Source organism: Camelus bactrianus, chromosome 12, assembly GCF_048773025.1.
Source record: "Camelus bactrianus isolate YW-2024 breed Bactrian camel chromosome 12, ASM4877302v1, whole genome shotgun sequence".
NCBI classification, from domain to species: domain Eukaryota; kingdom Metazoa; phylum Chordata; class Mammalia; order Artiodactyla; family Camelidae; genus Camelus; species Camelus bactrianus.
Genome location: NC_133550.1, coordinates 34,158,176 through 34,181,898, shown reverse-complemented (window position 1 = coordinate 34,181,898; position 23,723 = coordinate 34,158,176). Strand labels below are relative to the sequence as shown.

Sequence of the window (23,723 nt, the reverse complement as noted above, 5' to 3'; positions counted from 1 at the left end):
AAATGTTTATTTCCTTGAGAATTAGGAAAACAGCGTGCATTTAAGGTCTAGAAGATAGGATGCACTTTGGAAAAATCCTGTGATAAAATCAAACACATGTTTCCTTCCATGTTTTCTAGAGCTGCTGAGTCAATCGTAGTCTTAAAAGATGATTAGAAATACATATATAAATATATATATACACACACATATATATAGATAATATATCAGAACAGTAGGAAAATAATTTTTCTAACCATCAATATTTTATTTAACAAAAGCAATAACTGGAACATTTCTAGAGCTTACAGTCTATATTTGATATAAAAATAAGGAATTCTCCAAAACATGTACTAAAAATACAGTTTTATGGATCTAAGGTACACAAAAAGTTTAGTTTAAATTTCAGTCACCCAAAACAATAGCTTGTGGTCTCCTCCAATTGCACACAGTGGGAGAGTTCTATGCCAGGAAAGTCCAGATCCAACAGCTACAGAACCAATGAGGATGGGCTATAAAATACGTGAAGAATTAAAGAAGCTCAATACCTCACCAACAGTAATAAATAAAAACTACCTTCAAAAATAAGAAATGCATTGATAAAATGTCTTTCTTTATAGTTGAATTAGAACTAAAAAATGTGCTCCCTCATAGGTGAAATACACATTATTTGCAGCTGGCTAGAATGAAGGATAAAAATAATCTATGAATAATTGGTGCAGCCCAGACTCAAATATTTTTGAAGTCTAAATCAACTAAGCAAGCAAAATTATTATATTTAAATGAAGGAGGAAATAGAAGAAATAAAATGCTTCTTACACAATTATTGGCAAAAAGTCTTTTTCCATTATGATTTAAACATGAAAAAAATGCCATCTCTTTCCAATTTAAGCAGGTAACATGTTCATAAATGATTTTAGTTACACATTACAAATCTGGGGGCTATAAGTGTAAAAGTAGAAAACCAATTTAAAAACACATATGCCACCAAACACTTCCACGTTACCTGAGGGTGTCCTAAATGATGAATTTGAAACTGGCTTGCCATTTTGCCAGGATAACCAGTGGTTGCAAACAAGTTTTCACTAATTGTAGACCATCTAAGAAAAGACAAGGGATGAAAATCAGTACAGTATCCTACAGATAACTACAACGTTTTTAAAAATAGGTTATTTCTTTTTGCACAAGAATAATTTTATAACCTTAAATTTGATAACATGGCTTTATAATCTGACTGGAAATTCCAGGAAAGTTAGCTATGAATATTTTCTCACCTGTGAATATTTATTAAGTGCTTATCATGTGCCACTCTGTTATGTTTCAAAGTTACACAAGCAGTTCTTTTCTTATAACCAAAGGGTTGACAGTATGGTAGGAGATAAAAACAAGGAATCAGACAGACAGAACTTATTTCACAGTAAAAAACATTAAAAAAAATCACATTTAATGTTCTTATTGTCTTAAAATTAATAATAAATGCATGAGTTTAAACTCCTTGGAATGATGCCAACACCTAGAATATATAGATATTTAAATATTTAAGTTTCAAGGCATCCTAGATGTTGGAATACAATGAATTAATGCATCAGCAAGTATTAATGGAGCTCCAGGGAGAAGCCCAGCACTATGAGAAGTGCAGCAGGGGAGCTATAAGGAAAAAGAAAAAGGATTCCTTGATGAAAAAAAAAAGAAAGATGGCTAAAGTCTAGTTAATATTTTAATGTGTGGCAGACATTATTGTTTGCCCAGCAGCCATTCTGCCCCTTTTCTGTGTTAAGTGAACCCCAACTATGTTCTGGCACAGTGTGTCTGACTCCAAAGGATGAGACACAGCAGTATAAGGCAAAGACAGCAATCCCCAAACCCCAATAAAAGAGGAGTGCTCCTTCTTTCCCTCTTACTTTGGACAATGTGGTATGAGGCTATGGTGCCTGCAACTCTGGTAGTCATCTTGTGACTGTGAAGCAATAAGCCCAAAGCCTTGCCATTGAGGATGGCAGACGGAAAGGTCTGAACTCTTCTTCTTTTCCTTTAAATTTTTAATTGAAGTGTAGTTGATTTATAATGTTAGTTTCAGGTGTACAGCAAAGTGATTCAGTTATACATATACATACAAATTTTTTCTTTTTAGATTCTTTTCCATTACATGTTATTACAAGAAACTGAGTATAGTTCCTTGTGCTATACAGTAGGTCCTTGTTGTTTATCTATTTTATATATAGTAATGTATGTCTGTTAATCCCCAACCCCCAATTTATCCCTCCCTGCCTAGAAAGGTCTGAACTCTTAATGACACCGATGAGCTACTAAACCAATCCTGAGACTGCCTCCTCCAGTTCGTAACTAACAGTTCATTGATTTCAAAATGAATCTTTGCTCAAATCTTTGAAGTCAGGATGCATCTTATGATCTATGGCATTCTTACATTTAATTGAATATATTCTTTTCTTAGGAGTACATAAAATAATAGTGGCCCCAAGTTCTACAATTTTATTGAGATATTTAAATTTATTATTTATTTATTTGTTATTATAGGAATATAGCATATAATAAATGTTCTACTGGTTTTAGTCTCTGTTAGTGAATTTTCCTGCTGCTGAAAGCACCCTAATGATTACATTATACAACGCAACAATATGTAGAAGTGAATTAAAAAGAACAAGGTAAACAAATATATTTTTTAAGTGGAAAAAAAAGTTGCAGATAAATAGTATCTAGTGTGTTCTCATTTAAAGAACAAGGAAGTTCATATGCATAAACATGGCTCCACCTACATCTTACATCTTTATCAGAACAAGAAATAAGGAAGCACATGCTCCAAATTGTTCAGGTGGTATTGGTAAGGCAGCAACACGTTCTGTGTTTTACAATATTTTTCAAAGAATACACTGGAAAACAAATCACTTGCCCGGACCAAAAGACAAAAGCGAAGACAGGAAAATAAAGCAACCATTTATAAAAACAATCAGAAAAAAAAAAAAAAAGAAAAAAAAATAGTGCAAAGGAGAGTTTTGGGAAAGTATTCTAGATGTTGGCACAGCATGAACAAAATAACCAAACTCAAAAATTCAAATTAGAACCTCAGCAAAAATGGTATATTACCTGAATAAGCAGGCTCGATCTATGTGGACAGGTCTCTTATCTTGAGGGTAACTAAAAGATAGTATTTTGCATTTTATGAATTATTTGTTGGTCTCAAGTAGAGGAACTTAAATTAAGGTATAAAAGGCATTTTCTCTTTAAAGGACACAATGCCCAATGTACTTATTAAACTGTGACAAAATTCCATATAAGCACTGACTTAAAATAGATGAAATATGATAAAGACATAAACATAATTTAGAACCATTACAGAACACCATCATTCAACAGGGTCAGTGTTCTTCTTCTTCTTTTTTTCAAACATAAGTAAACACTGCTCAGATCAAAGATCTCCTCTGCATTATTCTTTCTGTGTTACTCTCAAAGTAAATCTGTGAACCTATCTCTGTTATGTAGAAACCCATAGCTCTGGCTCTTCTACAGGAAAGGAGACTTGTTTTTGCTTTACAGTGAGGCACAGGTATACAACAATGGCTCAGTGGATCATTTGGCAACAGTGACTGACATTTTCGTAAGCAACAGATAAATACACTAAGAAAGTACCTGGACCGAGTAATATCCCAAATTAACCAATCATTCCCTGCAACAGCTCCAACTTTGAAGGTGTTTTTTAAGCACCAGTGTGCGGACATTAATGGCATCTGTTCTGATTCAAGAGATAAAATAGCCTGTTGAGCCAAAAGATCATAAAACCGAATTGTTCCATTCTTCTCTGCAACCATCAGCTGTAAGACAAAAATACAGAAAAATTCAACCACCTAATTTACTAGCTAAATTTGAGAAGTAGGCAGAGATTCAATGTCATACATACAGTAAGATGTAAACATCTGCATATACTACAAATGGGAGATCAAATGCAAAGGAAATAAGAGAAATCTAGGTAAAACTCTGTATCGAATATTAAAAAGTGTCACAGAAAACTGGTAAAAGAAAGACTTAAAAAAATTGAGTCCAATTTTAAGTGATTATGTATGATCACCAGGGAGATCACGCCAAAGGTTCATTACACACACACACACTGTTGAGTTATCCACAGTAGTTAGGTACTGCAGAGTTGCTGCAAACACTAAATAAGTGAATATTGAACCACTGATCCTAAAAGAAATTAAAGGGTGGGATGCAGAAGGAGGAATTATTTAGAACATGGGAAATAGCAGTGTCAACAATGATAAGCGGCTAAAATTGACTGAATGCTTATTATGTACAGGTTTTCTCTTAAGGACTTTCATAAGTGTTCACTTGTTTAATCTTCATGAGCCTCCATTATACAAGATGAGGAAGTGAAGGCAGTGACTGAGAGAGCTTTTATAACTTGCCAGAGATCATATAGCTAGTAAGTAGTGGAACTGGGATTTGACTCCAGGCAGTTAACTCAAGAATCCATACTTTTATCCACTCCTCTGTGTTGCCTTTCTGTAGTTTAAGGTTTTTGAGTTTAGTAGTGACACAATGAAACTGATATTTTAAGGTCAGTGTAAGTAAAGTTGGCAAGAAGAATCAGACTGAAGAACCAATGACTTTAGAAATAAGCTAAGGCTTAGCAAGAATTACTTGTGAGGATACAAAGGTGAAGAATACACATTAATGACCAAGAGGAATGTATTCTAGTGACAGTGAAGAAAAACTTAAAATACCTGGATAATTCTGCATATAGGAAAGAAAGATATCTAAGGTGATTTCAGGATTTTGAGTTGACATAATTTAAAGTAAGGACTTCCAAAAATTCTGAAGTCAGGAAAAAAATTAGAAAAAGGAAATGGAGTAGAGTGAAATTTTAATGGTATAGAGAATAAAAAAATTAACTTAAAGAGTGTAAGGGAAAGGGATCTGAAATAACCACAATTTAAATATTAAGATATAAATTTTGAGGTAGAGGTTATAATAAACATTTTCATTTCACATCTAGGTCACAGTCCTTAAAAATTAGCCTATTATATTTATACATGGTGATATTAACAATTTGGTAGTTTCCTTGATTATGCTTCAAAAAGACTCACTGCTACAGGGGAGAAATCTATACATAAAATAAAATTTAGGACCTGGATTCAGAAATGTTTATAGATGGAAATAATCCCTATATATGTAATATGAATTAGAAAATTTCACTTATGCACACAGAGTATAATTCTACTGATGAAAGATCGAATAGGACTGAAACAAGATTTCATGGAAACCTAGGGCTCAGAGAACACACGTATGTAGTCTGGGGCATTTTAGCTCCAGACTGCCTCTTCTTTGAAGGCTGTGAGCAGATCTGTTTAATCTTTCTTTATGTCATCATTATACTTAACTAGATTTTTTATTCCAACACTTAAAATCTGTGTTACTGTATTTATATGCTTTTCTTACTTACAAGTCAGTGTGTAACTCAAGGACAAGGACTTCATTCATTCTTTTATCCTCTATTATAATAAAGGGTACAGTATAGGTGAGAACTATCCCTTATAACTATTTACAAATACATGGTGAAAGAAGAGTTGACAGAGGAGAGAAATAGGGAATATACATGCATAGTTGCTCAAGAGGACTAGAATAATGCAGCTTTAAAGACCAAGTAAGCAGGGTTTCAAGGCAGAAGTGATCAACAGTGTAAAGGCTGCCTTAAGGATAAGAATGGAAGAAAGCCACTGAATTTGTTAAAAAATATCACTCATGACTTCTGAAAGAGTAGGAGATTGAATAAGACTACAGAGTTACATCAAGGGATGAGGAGAGATGGACCCAAATGAAAAGTTGTAAGTGATGGGTTCAAACATTCAGAAATAAAGACGTGAGGATAGATTAACATTAAAAGGGGAAACAGAAGAATACAATGGTTAAGTCCAAGAACTTTGGAGCAGACTGCCTGGGTTTAAATGTCAATTTTTCCAGTTAGTTGCTGTACGAACTTAGGCAAGTTACTTAACTTCTCTGAGCTTTGGTTTCCTTATTTGTAAAATGAGCTCATCACAGCACCCATCCTGTAAGGTTGTCATGAGGATTAAATGAGCTAAAGTATACAAAAGGCTGACAATGGACCAAGCATATATAAATACCATGTAAGTGTTTGCTGTGATTAATCAAGCTTATCTTTTTGTGCAAGTATGAGGAGAGGAAAGAGTCAATGGAGAAGAAGTATGAAGACATTAGAGGGCTATGAAAAGCAGAATGCCTAAGTAACTGGCATGAGCTCTAGAAAGCTAAAGGACTAACTTTAAAAAGATGAAAATGGTAACTTCTTAAGATTCTAGGGAGACAAAATAGAGTGATACCCAAAAGAAGACACTGGGAAATGAGAGAATTCTTATTGAATGGTTCCTATCTTCTCGATGGAATTATTTAAGACCAATTGATAATAACTCATAGTGTATTTTTAGAATTTTAGAAAAGCTTTACTCTAAACAGGAGTTGAATACCCCTGCAGCTAGGTCAAATTGTCCTTATGCCACTGACGCTTTGTTTACACACTATGGCTCACAAGCATGGTTTTAACTTTGAAAAAAAAAAAGAATACTGCTTACTAGATAGTCTGGGCATTAGTTTTTGGATTGTAATCTATCAAAGGTCATGAAAAGTGTACTCTAAATAAATGTCATTTATAGATGATGGTTGTCAAATAAAAACTTAATTACAAAGAACTTTTATGGTTCTAGATTAATCCAAATGCATTTGTGCCAATTAAGAGTTTCTGGGATGGAAAAAGTCATTGATTTTTCTCCTCTATGTGTACTAGTATTACACATGTATATATCTTTTCAGCTTGATTAAAAAAATCTAAGTTATGAATAACAACCTTAAAAGTTTCCTCAGGATGCCAGCACACACTCATTCCAGGGGAATGAAGAACAAAATGAGCTGTCTGTATTCCTTCCAAGTTCCAGATCCTAATAAAAGAATAGGAGTATAATGTTAAATAGTTTTGATATATCACTACTAAAAAAATAAAATTTCTATAAATTTATTGAAAGCTACCAACTAGAGATTATAATGCAGACATCTGTATTCAAAGTATACCTTAAGGAAAATTATAGCATAATTATAATTATTTTAGAAAATGTAATAGTATGAAGAATTTAAGTTTTACCATATTCAATCATGGAAAAAGTCACATACATTTTGTAATTAATCTAGTTTAGCAATGCTGTAACACAGTAACCAAATTAAATTATTCACAAACTCTTCAATTTTGTGGGCACAATCTTGAAGTTTCTAGGTCACTAATCAGGTTGCATTCCTACTTACTTCAGTCATTTCAACTAACAATAATTTCTACCAGGGATGCTTAAAACATACACACCCCTTCTCCACTCCACCCTAGTGCTCCTATTTTAAAAATAGGATATGAAGAAACTAGTATGAAGTGATGCGAATTTAGGGAGATAGAATTTCCCACAGTGGCTTATTCCTTCTGCCTTTGGGTTCCTGTGCCAGGGGCTACTTCATACTTTTTACCTTTTCTGATCTGGTTTACTTCCCCAATTCTTTCCCCAAAGTGCCCTTGATTGATTGCTATCACATTAAAGGACTGAAGGGTTGAAGGAACACGAATCTGGTTCCTCCTACTCTCCCTCTCTTCAATACTTAGAAATCCATAGTAACGACGACCGAGATACTCAATGATGTGGCTTTCCCTCTTAAGTTTTTCCCTAACCCCAGAGTGGAGATCAAGATCAGAAATCTCAGTAATGGCACTATGTTGTGAGAAGTCCTATCTGCCACCAAGACTGTTAAGTTTTCCAGCTCATTCCTCACACTTAGCCATTGTTTTTTCTCACTGATTCAGAGTGTAGCAGAATTAGCACCTCAGGAGATAGAAAGTGATGGTGGCTGGTAAAGTGACCACAGAATCTGATCCTTAAGGACAGAACACATGCTTTAGAATGCACTGAACTTTTTCTTATAGATTTTATAGTTCAAATCTCATTAGGGACAGTAAAACAATTTCAACAAATTTAGGGAATATGTCTTTAAAGTTTAGGCAAAATTTTATTTCAAAGAAAGTAGACATATTAATTGGACAATGCCATTACTATTTTGTGCCTAGCCACATCATTCAGGATTTTCTTTTTTGTAGAAATTATAGGGTCTCCAATCTTGAAATATTATAGTTACGTATAAACTAGTATGTTTCTCAAAATAATTATCTAATTGATTAAATAATTTAGAATATACTCTTTTCTCTTGCCCAATCAACACTTTTCATCTATATTTACTCTACAGGGAGACAATTACAATTTAATTGAAGAGGGGACATTACATTTACCAGGGGCTTACTCAATTGTGTTTCACTTCCCACAATAAATAAGATTATTAATTATAGCAACTGAATATTTCTTTCTTCTCTATTGCCTTTTGCATAATAGTGCTGGGCTAGCATGTATTTTACCACTACTGAAATAGTAGAAATTTGTCTTGCAAATTTAGAGAATCCCATGAGAGAATGGTTCAAAGGCTTCATTCTTCTGATCTTACTCTAATATGTATTTGATTTTTATTTGCCATTATACTGAATAAATACATACCAGAATATTTTTATGTTTTTTCTTTTAAATGGAGAAAAACAAAGAGGTAGAAAACATAGATATAACATAAAAATAGGTCAATGAAGTGTATTCCTGTCCAATGAACCAAATTTTAATCTAATTTTTAAATAGTATTTTATCCTGAACAGAATCTGATACTTCATGAAAACCAACAATAACAAAAAAGAACCCCACCTGATTTAAAAATGAGGGTTAATCCAGATTACTTTACAGAACTAGGATAAAATGATTCATGATTTATAATTATATGCTAATTAAACATTCTCAGTGGCTGCATAATCCAATTATTAAATACGCATAATACAACAAATTGGGCAAAAATGAGTTATCACAACTAAATTAGCTATAGATGGTTCACTTTAAGTTGTTAAGTCTTATTTCCCTTTTTGATAGATTCCATAGTTAAGCACTTCTCAAATCCTTTTGTGAAGCTCAACTAATTTTATTGTGCCTTTACTACTAGTTAGTATTAGTTCCATCACATAACATCATAGGGGGGAGGATATAGCTCAGTGGTAGAGCATGTGCTTAGCATGCACGAGGTCCTAGGTTCAATCACCCAGTACCTCTTCTAAAAACTAACTAAATAAATAAACCTAATTACCTACCATCAGATAACGTCACATTTTTTTCCTTTTCTGATACATTTTTTGCAATACACCATATATAACAAAAATCCACAAATCTTAAGCATACAGCACAAAGAGAAAACAGCACCCAAATTAAGATAGTACTTCCAGAACTCCAACTTCTTCCAGTCATATTTCCTTGCCTTCTCACAAAAGGTACCCACTATCCTGACTTCTAACACCACAGACTGTTTTGAATACCATAAAAATGGAATCATATTGAGTATGTCTTCTTGGTTTGGCATCTTTCATTTATCATTAAATCTTATGAGAGTTACCAACATTGTTCAATGTTGCACTTTGTTAATTCTCATTATGTTTATAGTATTCTATTAATTAAATACACTGCAATGTATTTATCCATTCTACTGCTGTCAGACATTTAGGTTGTCACTACCAGTAATACTGCTATAAACCTTCTTGTACATGTCTTTTAGTGAATATAGACATTCGTACACCCATTCTCTGCTTTACGCAAGCCCAACACACTCCTAACCACTAACCCACCTGTTGGGTAACTGCTAGGCATGAAATTGCTGGATCATAGCTTACAAATATGTTCAACGTTAGCAGGTATTTCAAATAGGTTTCCAGACTGGCTATACCTTATTTATGTATTTTTTTCTTTTGTATTTCTTTTTAATCACCAACTGAAAAAGCCTAAATGTTCTCTGACAAATTTTCTGACAAGAACAATCTTAACCACTTGTCTGAATGGCAAAAGGAACAACTTTTCAGTTGGCCTTATTTGTCAGGTTGATTTCTCAAATCACTCTTTTTTCTTGCATTTTATTTTATTTTCATTTATCTATACATGAATAAATCTGCATCAATTTTAAAATGTTGTGAACACAATGTATAGAAAAACTCTCTTTATTGATTTCCTTCTGACACTTCCTTTTTTCTCTGCAGATTTGACAAGAACAAAGAGAAATACTATTTTCTAACAGGCTCACGTGCATTTGTTGTAGGCTTACCAAGAGGGAATATGGGTTTTTTGCTCAGTGAATCACTGCTTGTAAGTGATGTAAACCTATGCTTATTAGTGTAATTATATAATGAGTATTATATAAATTGACAGAACATGAATATGGAAGCTGTTTCAATTAAACTAAGCTGATGGCAACTAATTCAAGGTAAGATTCTAAATTTTAAAAAAAGCTCTTAAATTAGGCATGTGTGACAGTTACAAAAGATTAAGCAATAAAAATAATAAAAACCTAAATATGTTTGAATTAAGACTACTTAGCAAATGTTGTTTTCAAAGTAGACACTGTATTATGATTGTGGTTCATGTAAAAATAAGAGGTCCAGTGCTAATCAATGGATATAAAAGTTAAGAAGAGCAGAAAGCTTGGTTTAGTATCAAAAGATTGGCAAATCGCAAATTGGTAAACTTTCACACATGTTGTATATTAAAATAAGGTAGAGAGACATTCCTTTTAAATAATTTCCTTAGTTTACCAACTTTTTGGTTAACTAAGGAACTACAGATTTAGACCATGTCAGATAAGAGAGTTTATTCAATAATAGGAAAAAAATCATAAATTCATATTTTAGTATTTCCAAATTTATTGCTAATAGATTTGTTTATAATAACTAAAATTACCTAAAAGTTAATTAGAACCATAGAAGCATACTTTTCAGGAAAATAGTATATCATAGAAAGAGAAAAGGTATAAGGGTTTATAGTCTTCTTAATACACATAAACACATGTTAAGATAGCAGACACTTCATAACAGTATAAAATTATAATATTATCAAGTTAAACTACCTTGACCAAAATCAGGAGCTATATAAAATGTGTATCAACTTAAATGTCTGCAAGGGAAATTTCAAACAAAAGCTTTCAAGGTAAAGTTAATTTGCTGACATATTAAGAAGCCAATAGTACAGACTGAATCAAAGGGCACTGGAGTATAGATAGCAACCTTCTTCAAATAAATAAAATGATAGTTTTAACCCAATTCGACAACTATAACAGACATTCCCACCCATCCCAACAATGTGATCTTAGGCAGAACTTTCAGATTTAGCTGTAAAATGTATAGGTGAAGAGATATTCAGATCTAAGATCATGAATTACATTTACCTTACTTTTGGTAGTTTATTGTTAAAATTACTGTCTCATTTCAGGCTGAGTGCTTTTCAGCAGAACATTAAGTATTCTCAACCATATGGTATTTAAATGTTATTGACAATTAGTAGAGATGTTCCCTCTGAAAATTCAAAAGGAAATTTCCTGGGCAATACTTTGTTTTTTTCATTTGTTTGTTCTCCATTTTTAAGCGGCAGCTCACTGTTTGTTAAGGAGTTCATTATAGAAGGAAACTTCTGCTACCAAATGTTTTTGACAACACAGACAAAAGAAGGAATGGATGACATTAAATGACACATCTGTATCCATTTGGCCCTCAGTAACTGGTAAAAGCAAAAAATTCATACCAGTCTTTCTAAAAGACATGACTGAATCACATGAACCACTGTATGGATTAACTAAATACGAAAACAAGAACAAAAGTAACACCAAGATGTAGTTATAAAGATGAGACAGCACTTTACAATGTTACTAGGTGCAGGAAAGGAACCTCCAACATTCTTAGACAAGAAACATGTTTTTCACTGAGTCTGTAACAGCAAAATGAAGATTTATTCTCTTATCTCCTAATAATCAGTCACTAAGTTATTCATCATGCTATGGATGATTCAAAAAAGGGGAAAACTAAAGAAACAGGAAAAAAGTGAAACAAATTATAAAATAATTTAGTATTAAAATATCTGGTTTTAAGTGCAAAAGGAGGTCAGAGGTGGGGAACTATATAATTAAAAGTGCATATCTAGGAATCAGGTGGACAAATCTTGACAGGGATATGGTAGATTAGAGCGGTGAATAAATAAACTCATAAATTAATAAATAAGTCAGCTTGAGGCTTAGACTGTCAAGAACTTTGATACCTAGGCAAAAACCGTAACAATGGAGGCAATGAAATGGCATAAGAACATAAAATAAGAATATTGAAAGGGTACTTTAACTATGTATCAGTGTTTCAAATATATTCAGAAATAAGATTAGACTAATTCTGCTTTAAAAAAAACAAACTTGATACTACTAATCAAGTAGTATACATAATAAATGGAATGGATTACCTGAAATTTTACTGACTTGAGAGTAAGAATTATGAGGATGAAATAAAGGATAATTGCATATGCTTATTATTTTACCCTTCAATAATTAAAAATGAGTCAAAAAGATTTATTTAGATTTAGTTTAATTGCTCCTCAATGGAGATTGATTTCCTAAGGAATGTTTCATTTGCCTACCTTCAGAAGGCTCTCAGTCCTCTTCTTTCTATTTCCCACAAGGATTATTTTTAAATAGATCACTTATTTTGTGATTTTAATTGGGGTAGGGTTGGGGGGAAGAACACTCTGTCTTAACTATGGATCTTGAAGACTCTCAAATATACATGAACAGAAGTAATACAGAAACAACTTAGCTAGCATGGGATATATATAAGACATCTGATAATCAAAAGCACTATGTTTTTTGGAGGGGAGAGGAAGTGGCCTGTTTCAAACAACACTAATGAACCCACAACACCATACAAGAAACATCTACTATTGTACATCTTCATGAAGCCTTGGACGGGTTAAAAAAAAAATCTTATATAAGCTTACATGTTATTCCTTCATTTTGTTCTCTTAAAATTATGAACGAATGCCGCAGACACTACAACTTTATCATCAGAGGGGAGAAACTACCTGAGGCCACCCTAGAGTAGAACTGACATTAAATATAGACATAGATATACAGATTTTTGAAGGTTAGGAATTGTGAGAAATTGTCACATTTAAAAATAAACCTCAAAATTAAACTCTCAACTGTAAAGAAATACCACATGGTAGTTTTCAAACAGATCATATGTAATTATTTCAGCTTCAAGGAATTCAGAGCAAAAGGACTTTTCCTTTAACTAACATAAACCTTAACATAAACACCAGTAATATTACCCAGGAGATACTAACCTTTCATTATCTCCAAGAAAAATATTGATACACTTTGCAAACTAATTTTGAATATATGTTATAAATGAGGAAAGGTACTCATTATCAGTTACATAAATGGACTTTCAAAATAAACCTGAAAAATGTTTAAGATTCTCATTTATACAATTCACTTAGTACAACCACACAATGGCTACATAAAGCAAGCTTAAATTACTGTAGTCACTGATAGGGTAATACACTTTATGAAGTACTGGTTTTATATTTCATCTACAAGGGCACATGAGAGAGAACAAAGAGTTGAATACTAGAGAGTGATATTAACAGTACATGATCATATGAAATTTCAGAAAATTCTTTCATCACTTTGTAACTTTTACTCTGTTATAATCTTTTATTAACACACTATTTCATTGCCTTAAATTAGAAAAGATTTGCAAATGTGATCAAAAGGCTTTACTAGTTTTTGAATGGTTCTTATAAAGACAACAAATCCCTATGCTTCATTCACCAGAGGTAAACTCAACACAAATTGTCTCTTTTATCTGATTGTTTTTAAAGCTATTACTATAACTATGCAATAATTGATCTTGATTCAAGATGTTACCAACAATTAGAGGGAATTTTAGAAGACAAGTAGAAAATTTTATTTCTGGAATTAACCATAACATTATAATGAATAATATATATTCTTCTGATTTCACTTTGTACCTGCAATTATTTAGGCATAGTTTAACTGCTCCTAAATGGAGATGAAAGAACTTAGCTAATAGAATATACAGATATAACAAGATATACAGAAGATTTGATAAACATTCTTTTTCTCTTGTTAAATTTTCCAAAAAACGGTACTATTGTCTTTGTGAGTATCTTAGGTAATTTATTATTCCCTTTTCAAGTAATCTTGTTATATTCCTAAAAAAAACAAATCATTCTTTTTTATTTCTCACCCTTTCTCCTATTCTTTTTAAAAATGACGGCACCTAGAACATGGACAACTACTAACATCCCATGTTTTATAGACACAGTGAATGGCACATTACATGCCTCTATTATTTCAGTCTTAAACTAAGAATTCCTTGGTTTCTAGAAGCCAATTTTCTTCACCATAAATTTTATCTAATATTTTAAAAGATTATTGGGGAGGAGGAGGAGGAAAGGGATTTAGTTCTGACATCCTTTGTAGTTACAGTGAGTACTGGGTCTTCTATTTCTTTTGTATCCCCCAAAGTACTAAACGTTGGCTATACTAAACGTGTTTAATAAATACTTGTTGATCTGACTTGTTCTTACAGAACGGTACTGTTTTTAATATACAAGAACATCTGTTATTTGGCGCTCACTGGGAATGAGATGTTCTGCATTAGTGAGTTTTTAAAATAAGCTTAACCCATTAAATACTTAAATACCATTTTTACCTTCTTTTGGAAGTAGGGGATAATAATTCTAAATAAATATGCACTTATTTATCTCTCAAATAATTTTAACCTTCTTTGGATAATGCTGGGTCATAATTTGAAATATTAATATTTATAAATTTCCTGTGCATATCCACATTCTCACACACACACACGTGTGTGTGAATATGTATATGTATGTATATGTGTGTATCTATATATGGTGGACATGATGAGGGACCACAAAAGAAATGATGTAAGGGGGAAGGGTACAACTCAGTGGTAGAGCTCATGCTTAGCATGCACAAGGTCCTTGATTCAATCCCCAGTACTTCCACTAAAATAAATAAATCTAATTACATCTCCCGCCCACCTCACCACCCCCCTCAAGAAATGCTATAGAACATGAGACTGAATGGTTAGCAATCCTATGACTTACTTGGGAATTTCTTTTCTTAAACATATGTCCCATCAGATGCTTTGTTTGGTAATGATGTCTTTTTTATAAAGACATGGTGACAGGGTTGCATTCATTCCTTCACCCATGCATTCACTGAATACCTATCACAAGGGCACTATTCTACTGCTGAGATAACTCTAAGGTAGTAAAGCATGGCTGGCCCTGCAAAATACCTTATTAATGAAAAGGCCAGAGCAGTCTACTCTAGGATAGTTTCCCTCATCATCTACAAAATTCTGTTTCTCCTTACTCTTGTACCTCACCTGAAAACTGGGCTAATGACATATGAAGAGGGAACATGACATCTTCATTTCAAGAACTGGTACTAGAGTGTTTTAGCAAAGGTATCTTTCATAAATCATAAATTCTTCACAAGCAGATAACTTCTGTAGACATGATTCTAGATAAAATTCTATCAATTTTGTTAAACCCTATATAATGCCTGATTTTGATCAGAATATACAGGTAATATGAACATCTGCTTTTTCAATAATATAAAAAAGTTAAAACTTCTTGAATAAAAGAAACTATCATATAAGGTTTTTGAGGATTAAGTGAATTAATTCATATAAAACACTTAGAACAGTGCCTGCTCACTTATTATTATCTAAATCAATGATTTTCAACAAGGGGTTGTTCCAACACCTTAGGGGACATTTTTGATTATCTTAATTATTAGGATGCTACATGCATTTAATGAATGAGAATCAGAGATGCTAGACATTCTACCTGACTTTTGGATGTTACAGTAAAACTTAGAAATACCTCAAAAGGTGGGGCCATTTCAAGACAGGAGATACGATTTTTGCAATCCTTGTAGTACTCTATTCTATGACATAACAGTAAATTATTATTTATCCTTCCTTATTTTTTTAACTTGACATCCTGTAATTTGTCTTGTCATGTTATTTTTATTTTGATTGACATTATTTCCATTTTTCATTTCCCATAATAGATTTTTTCATTACTACTGACTTGAGTTTTTATCCAAGAAACTAGTTTTGCTCAAGGCTATGATACTGCAGAACTCCAGATGGCACTATTTACATTGCACTCTGCAAGCCATATTCCTGCAACTGTGCAACTTGGCAGCCTTGCTTCTGCCTTTTATCTTGTTTTTATCTTATTTTTGTGATACTCAAATTTATTCATTGTAAAGAGTGACAGGGACTCACTGCACTGCATCTTCTAATGTAGCTGTATCTGAGCATATACACACTGTACTGCTATTCTGTAACATTTTTTTAATAGAAATGCATAGTACAATTAAGATACTATAATAATTTTTTATAATTATGTATTTTGATAGGTTATGTTTTCTATGAGTTTAAGACTCTATAGTATATTACTCTATATACTCTATAATATGTTAGAAAATGTTTAAAAAATGAGGTATTGGGATTGATAAAGAACTGTTGACTTACATGAGAACTCAATTTTCTTATAAACTTGTACAGATTACAGAATATTAAAACTAGATGGAATATTAGATAAAATTTAATCTATCATCTTCTATAATAACATTTCATATTACAAGTAGCACCTAAGTTCATAGTTTGAATTAGTGAACTTATATTACAGAATGTAAAGAAGTAAGAAACACTTAAAATATTCTTAGATACAAATACTATCTTTTCAGGATGAATCTGAAAATTGTCACTCAGGAAAAAAAATTGAGTGAGTGCAGGTATTAGAGCCAGACTGTTTAATATTCCTATGCCTCTCCTTAACAGCTAAGTCTTTTTCCACAATTTATTAGCTTCTCTACATCTTGTATCCTCATCTTGTAATATGAGGGTAGAATTAGTATCTACCTCAGAGTTGTTGTAAAAATTGAATACATTTACATAGGTAAGGCACTTAGAGTGATGGTTAGCATACAGTAAAACAGTCAAAATATTTAGTAATTTTCACTTATTAATACTGCAATACATTTACAGGTAATAAAATAACTTTGTCAGTCTTAGAGAAGCTTGAAATGGTTCTGAAATGATTATTCACAGGTTTAAAAATGTATCAGTGGTTATCAGGTACCTAGCAGTGCTTGGCACATAGTAGACACTTGATATTTGCTGACTGAATGAACTAGTTTATATATTAAATTTATTCTCTATAAACTTATTTGTTCTCTGTATCAAGAGATAAACAAGCGACAACTTTTTAATGGATACACTGACACACTAGTACAAGTGAGAACTATCTTCATTATGTCTGACTCAGAATTTGGCAATTTTCAATAAAATACGTAAACTTTATGCATCTGTTCAGGGGATAGACTGTTTTGAATTGATGTCCCTAAGGCCACAAATCTCTTAGTTGATTATAATATTGTGTCTCTCTTGAAAATGCTGAAGTCAAACATCAGAAAATATGCACAGATCAAAACACTGAATTTATTTATGATACTTTTTTTTGAGGTGGCAGAACTAGAGAGAAACATTTTTCTGCTCTTTATAGTACAAAATGTTAAGAATCTATATTGTAGCACTGTTTCATGTTGTAGGACTTCATAATAAAGCTTAGTATTTAAAACTTTTTATTCACTTATTTTATAAATTTACTTTACTCATCATTTAAATCATTTGCTTATATTCTCTGGAGAACTGCTGTCCTTTGTCCATTTTTTTAACTGGGTTGTGTTTGTCTTTTTATTTTGATTTATAAGATTTCCTTATGTATCTTGGATGAGGCCCTGATCAGATATGTAATTTGCAAATATTTTCTCCCATTTTGTGAGTTGTCTTTTTTTTTTTCATTTTTGTTTTATTAGGTAGAAGTGTTACAATTTGACTGCACATATACAATTTATTGCATGTAAATACATATATACAATATACTGTACGTATTTAAATTTACATATATGTACTATTGTTTCTAAGAATGTTTAGAGCTTTAGCTTTTTAAACTTACGTAGTTATCAAAGGAATAAAACCAACCACAAAATAAGAATTAATTCAAAAAGATACATACGCCCACTATTGACAGCAACATTCTTTCTAATTGCCAAGATACGGAAGCATCCTAAATGCACATCAATAGATGAATGGATTAAGAAGATGCAGCACATATATGTAATGGAATACATGTGAGTTGTCTTTTCAGTCTGTTGACTGTGTCCTCTAGTGTCCAAAAGTTTTAAATTCTGATGAAGTACAATTTATTTATTTATTTTTAATAAATGTGCTTTTGGTTTAAAAAACCATTGCCAGATCCAAGGTCAAAGATTTACCCCTGCTGTCTTCTAAGAGTTTTCTTGCATTGGCTAGATGTTGAGAATTCTTCATTTATATTTGTAAGAAATATTGGCCTATAGTTTTCTTTTCTACTGACATCATTGTCTGGCTTTGGTATCAGGACGCTGGCCTCACAGAATGTGTTAGAAAGTGTTCCCTCCTATTCTATTTTCTGGAAGTATTTGGGAGATTGGTATTAATTCTTTAAATGTTTGGTAGAATTTACCAGTGAAGCATCTTTTCCTGGGTTTTCTTTGTTGGGAAATTTTGATTACTGATTTAACTTCCTAATTTGTTACACAGGTCTATTCAGATGTTCTATTTTTTCTTGAGTTTTGGCAGTTTCGTGTTTCTAGGAATTTGTTCATGTCACTTAGTCTTTGGTGTCATTGATTCTATTGTTATCTAGTCCCTGTTTTGTTTATCTCTGCTCTGATCTGTATTATTTCCTTACTTCTGCTAGCTTTGGGTTTCCCTTTTTTTTTTTTAGCTTCTTAAGGTGTCAACTTAGGTTACTGATTTGAGTTCTTTCTTCTTTTTTAAATGTAGGTGTCTATAGCTATAAATTTCCCTGAGCATTGCTTTTATTGCATCCCATAAATCTTGTATGCTGTATTTTCATTTTCACAAATAGTAAAGTATTTTCTAATTTCCCTGGAGATTTCATTCTTGACCCATTGGCTATTTAATCAGAATATGATGTTTAATTTCCATATAACTATAGATTTTCCAGTTTTCCTGTTACTGATTTCTAGTTCATTCTACTGTGGTCAAAAAAGATACTTTGTATATTTTCAATCTTTAAACATTTTTTTAGGTTTGTTGAGGCCTAACACATGGCTTATTCTGGAGACTGTTTCATGTGCACTTGAGAAGAATGTGTATTCTTATGCTGGGAGTGTCTGGAATGTTTCAAACGCCTGCTACATATAGTTAGTTTAAAATGTTATTAATATCTTATACTTCTTTATTGACCTTCAGTCTTGTTATTCTATTTAGCATGTCTTTTTAAAGCATTGTGTCACTATATGTAATACTACTCCCAAGATGACACAGGCTTTAAGTATGACTGGACAAGGATTTCATTAATGTACCTTCACCACCAACATGCAGACCCAGTCTATGGTAGGCATTACTTCAGAAGAGTGATAGAAATGATTCCTGGAGTATATATGGCTATTTTCTCTGCCCAAATCGCACACTTGCCATTTTGCCAGTGTCTTTATTTGTAACTTGGCAATTCTATACTTTGAGTTAATGAAGACGGTTGTATTGAAACATTTCTCTATTGTAGTCTGTCCCCTCAGAAGTCCTTTTCTCCTTTGTTACTGTGAGAGTGGATGTTACTACTCTCCCTTAAACTTCTTGATTTACTTATATCTTTTTTTTAATCTTATCTAAATTGTTAAGCTTTTACCTCAAGAGTTTTGACTTTAAAAGCCAATCAAATTTGTCCTTTACTTCTAGTTGGCAAACTAAGCTGATAAATTCTAAATTTAGCTCCCCAGCTATTGCTACAATGAAGTTATCAATCTCAAAAATCTCAGAGGCTTACAAACATAACAAGTTTCTTGCATATAGGTCTGTGGGAAGCTCTATTTCATAACGCCAGAAGGGTCCATACCTGCTTCATGTGTTTCTCATTCTGGGGCCAGTAGCTATCTAGGACATGCTCATCTTATAGCAGAAGACAGAGGATAGTAGGACAAGACAGATCAGTTGAAATATTTAAAGTGTCTGCTTAAGTTACACCTGCTAACATTGCAATGGCTTAAATAAGTCACATGGCTAATCTCAACAGAGTAAGAAAATCTCTTCCTTCCACAGGAGGGGGGAAGGGGGAGTATGTATTTACTGAACAATAACACCATCAACCACAGCCTATCAAAGTAAGACAATTACGAGCAAGTTTCAAAAAGTTAAATTTATTTAAATTAAAGGACTTGCTTTAAAGTTAAGTCCTCTCTCCTTTTTAGAGTAATAATGTTCTTTCTTTTATAAAATGATGGTAACAATAGAAGGCAGTAGACCTTTTAAAAATTCTTATCACTTGAAAAAATAGAAAGCTGGCAACCCTCTGTCAACACCCAAAATTTTTAGGACAATTTTAATATTCTACAAAAATTCCCACTACTATAAGAAAAAAGAAAAAAATCAGACCTCTGAATGTAATCCCAGGTCTCTCTGGCTGTTGTTCACTATTCAGAGGCTATTCCTTGGCTTGCAAAGACACTCATTTTCCACATTCTCAGATTTCATTATTCCAAATGCTTGTGATTAGGAAACTCCATGTGTTAGAGAACTAAAATGTCATTCTTTCTTTCTAGTGATCTAATTTAAGTTTTACATTAAAAATGGTCCCATATACTGTTCAGTCTCTATACAAACTTAGTTTTATAACACTTGGGGCCCTGGAATCTTAATATCATGTAAATCTTTCATGTCCTTGACGTGAAAATTTTAACAGGCAGCACATAAAGAGTAATGGCTTATGACTGTGTAACTTTAAAAAATTGAGCTATTAAGATTAAAATTTAAAAAGAAGCTAGTGGCTTTACTTCCAATGTGAAAGGACACACATTTAGTACTTTTATATGTATATAAGTACTTATACTAATGATTTGGTCATAATTTTGTTACAGCTTTATCAAACATTGGAAGTATGCAAAATAGCAGAGCAATTTTTTTTTCTCACAGTACCTTTAAAACAAATGAAGCAACTGGCACTCCTCTAATGACTGAGTCACTCCAGACTCCTTAGTTTATTTCCACCTCCTACTCTTGTTCTTCATCTTGTTCTTTACTTGTGATATTCTCCAGCTTTAGTTACCGTTTAAAATGTTATAGTTACCTCATCCATTCCAAACTAGGGGGTGAGATGGAAGAATGTGATATAGAAATGTATTATATCTAAAGAAAAACTTTATATAGACTTTAGAATTTGTTAAAACATTAAATTTTCCATGAGTCTTGCTTTAGCAAATGATATTCTCAGTTCATCATTTAACACTAACTTATCAGACAGGATCTGTGAAATAACTTCACAATAAGGCAGTTGCCTTTTATTATCCTACTCATCATGTCCAGTGTTTGGCCTAATATATACTGAAATTTCATAAATGCACAAATCCAAAATAATAGGCAGAGAGGCACCCAAGAATCAGCAAGGGAAGTTTCTATTAACTGGGATGAGAACTCAACTCACTGGTTTTGAAACTCATGTTCGTGCCATACATAAGTTTTAAAAAAAGTATGCTTCTTTTATAACATTTTGTAGAATATATATAGAAGCTGTATTTTCTGTAATTTAAAAAATGTAATTCTCATTAAAATAAGATGAAAATTCAAAAATCGGGTTATAACATAAGCAACATACCTGCAGGTATGATCATCACTCACACTTGCAATTTCTTGGCCTTCTTTGGGATCAAATACCAAATCATTAATGAAATCTGAATGGCCCTCTAAAACCTGACATAAGAGGAAAAGTTATTAAGAACACAGGAAAATAATCTACAATATCCCTACCTAATATTTTTACTTCATTGCTTTCATTGCATGCTTCTCTTTTCTATAAATATTTCTTTAGCAATCTGCTATTTTTAAAGCATGATTTATACACCCACTTTTCTGGAAGGTTTATCTTGGAAAGAAGCTGATCATTCAACACACTGCTGTTAGCTTGATCTTTCTTTTCTAGTGTGCATGTCTTACAAAAACACACACACTTTTTTTTTTTTTTACTGTACCTGTCCTCATATCACCTCATTTCTCACTTATTACATAAAGCTTAAATAAAAGTGAGAGCAAGAAGAACGTTCTAGGGGCACTGAGACAGGAGTTCCACTTGACTCTTTACCTCATACATGCTACTCTGTACACTGGCTGCTACCTAATAAACACATAGGATAGAACTCACTGGCCACTGTCTTTATTTACTTGCTCAATGTAACTGCCAGCACTGGAGACAGCTAGTATTATAAGCCCATTATCACAACAACCTAGAAATCCTCTTCTGGCCATAGAAGGAACAAATAGGAAATTGTAAGATAAAGGACTTTGTGAGCAGGCAAGTTTCAATTAATCTAAATCTTTATAACTGAAATCCTAAACAGACCTGTCAGAGATCAGGTATTTAAAAATTTTAATGGAATATAACTCTTGCTTCCTACTTTCCTTCCAAACACTCAAATTTGATCTCAGGTCTAAGATTAATAAAGTGGTTCTATTTGGTACTACTTACAACTTAGAAATAAATCATCAGGTAAAAAAAGGATTTGATTCAAACAAACTCAAGTCCTCCAAATCATTCTTCAGAGCTTATGTCACAAGCCTACAAGCCAAACTAAATTAACATTTAATATTTAATGCCAATTATAAATAGGAATAATAATAGTTAACAACTATTAACATTTTTTTAACTGAAGTATAGTTGATTTACAATGTTGTTAGTTTCAGGTGTACAGTAAAGTGATTCAGTTATCTTTATATATATATATATATATATAAATCTATTATTTTTCAGGTTCTTTTCCATTATAGGTTATTACAAGATATTGAATACAGTTCCCTGTGCTATACAATAGAACCTTGTCAGTTATCTATTTTATATACATTAATCCCAAACTCTTAATTTATCCCTCTCCCACTTTCTCTTTGGTAACCATAAGTTTGTTTTCTATGTCTGCCAGTCTATTTCTGTTTTGTAAAGAAGTTCACTTGTATCATTTTTGTAGATTCCACATATCATATTTGTCTTTCTGTTTGACTTAACTTCACTTAGCATGATAATCTCAAGGTCTATCCCTGTTGTTGCAAATATAACTATTAATTTTTGATGGGTCAAAATTTTATGTACCATTTGTACACTTTGCTATTCACTGGTACAGCTTTAAATTAACTAATATATATAGTACACTGGATTATGGTAAAATTGTAGATAGCCCACTGCATACAGTTTAGAGTGTAACTTTTACTATTCTCTAAATGAACAGAAAGGTTATTGTTTATCCTTCTTTTATAACATTATTCATGTTTTTGATTTACTGGAAAATCAATAAGGCAATACTGTTCTTATACAAAACATGATTCAATTTCAATGCAAACTGAGAGCTATTTATTTAATTTCCCCCCAGTTTATTGAGATATTATTGACATATAACACTGTGTAAGTTTAAAGCGTACATGATGATTTGATACACATATATATTGTGAAATGATTACCATAACAGGATTAGTGAAATGATTTCCACAATAGGGTTAGTTCATACCTCCATCACCTTACGTAGTTATCAGTTCTGTTTTATGGTAAGAATATTAGCTCTTTGAAACTTTCAAGTAAAAGAAAGGATTTTTAACTATACTCATCATGATGTACATTAGATTCCTTGAACTT

General features: G+C 32.3%; 1 protein-coding gene across 1 annotated transcript in view; it reads right to left on the bottom strand.

The window, feature by feature from the left end:
* Window positions 1-223: 223 nt before the first annotated feature.
* NUP37 (nucleoporin 37) overlaps window positions 224-23,723 on the bottom strand; it is a 41,369-nt gene continuing 17,869 nt past the window's right edge. Inside the window, exons 5-10 of the mRNA XM_010962799.3 lie at window positions 21,705-21,799; window positions 6,854-6,944; window positions 3,625-3,806; window positions 3,082-3,132; window positions 986-1,079; window positions 224-491 (exon numbers count right to left, since the gene is read on the bottom strand). Of these exons, the coding sequence (XP_010961101.1) occupies window positions 378-491; window positions 986-1,079; window positions 3,082-3,132; window positions 3,625-3,806; window positions 6,854-6,944; window positions 21,705-21,799 (627 nt within the window). The 3' untranslated portion in view covers window positions 224-377. The remainder of the gene's footprint in view (window positions 492-985; window positions 1,080-3,081; window positions 3,133-3,624; window positions 3,807-6,853; window positions 6,945-21,704; window positions 21,800-23,723) is intronic.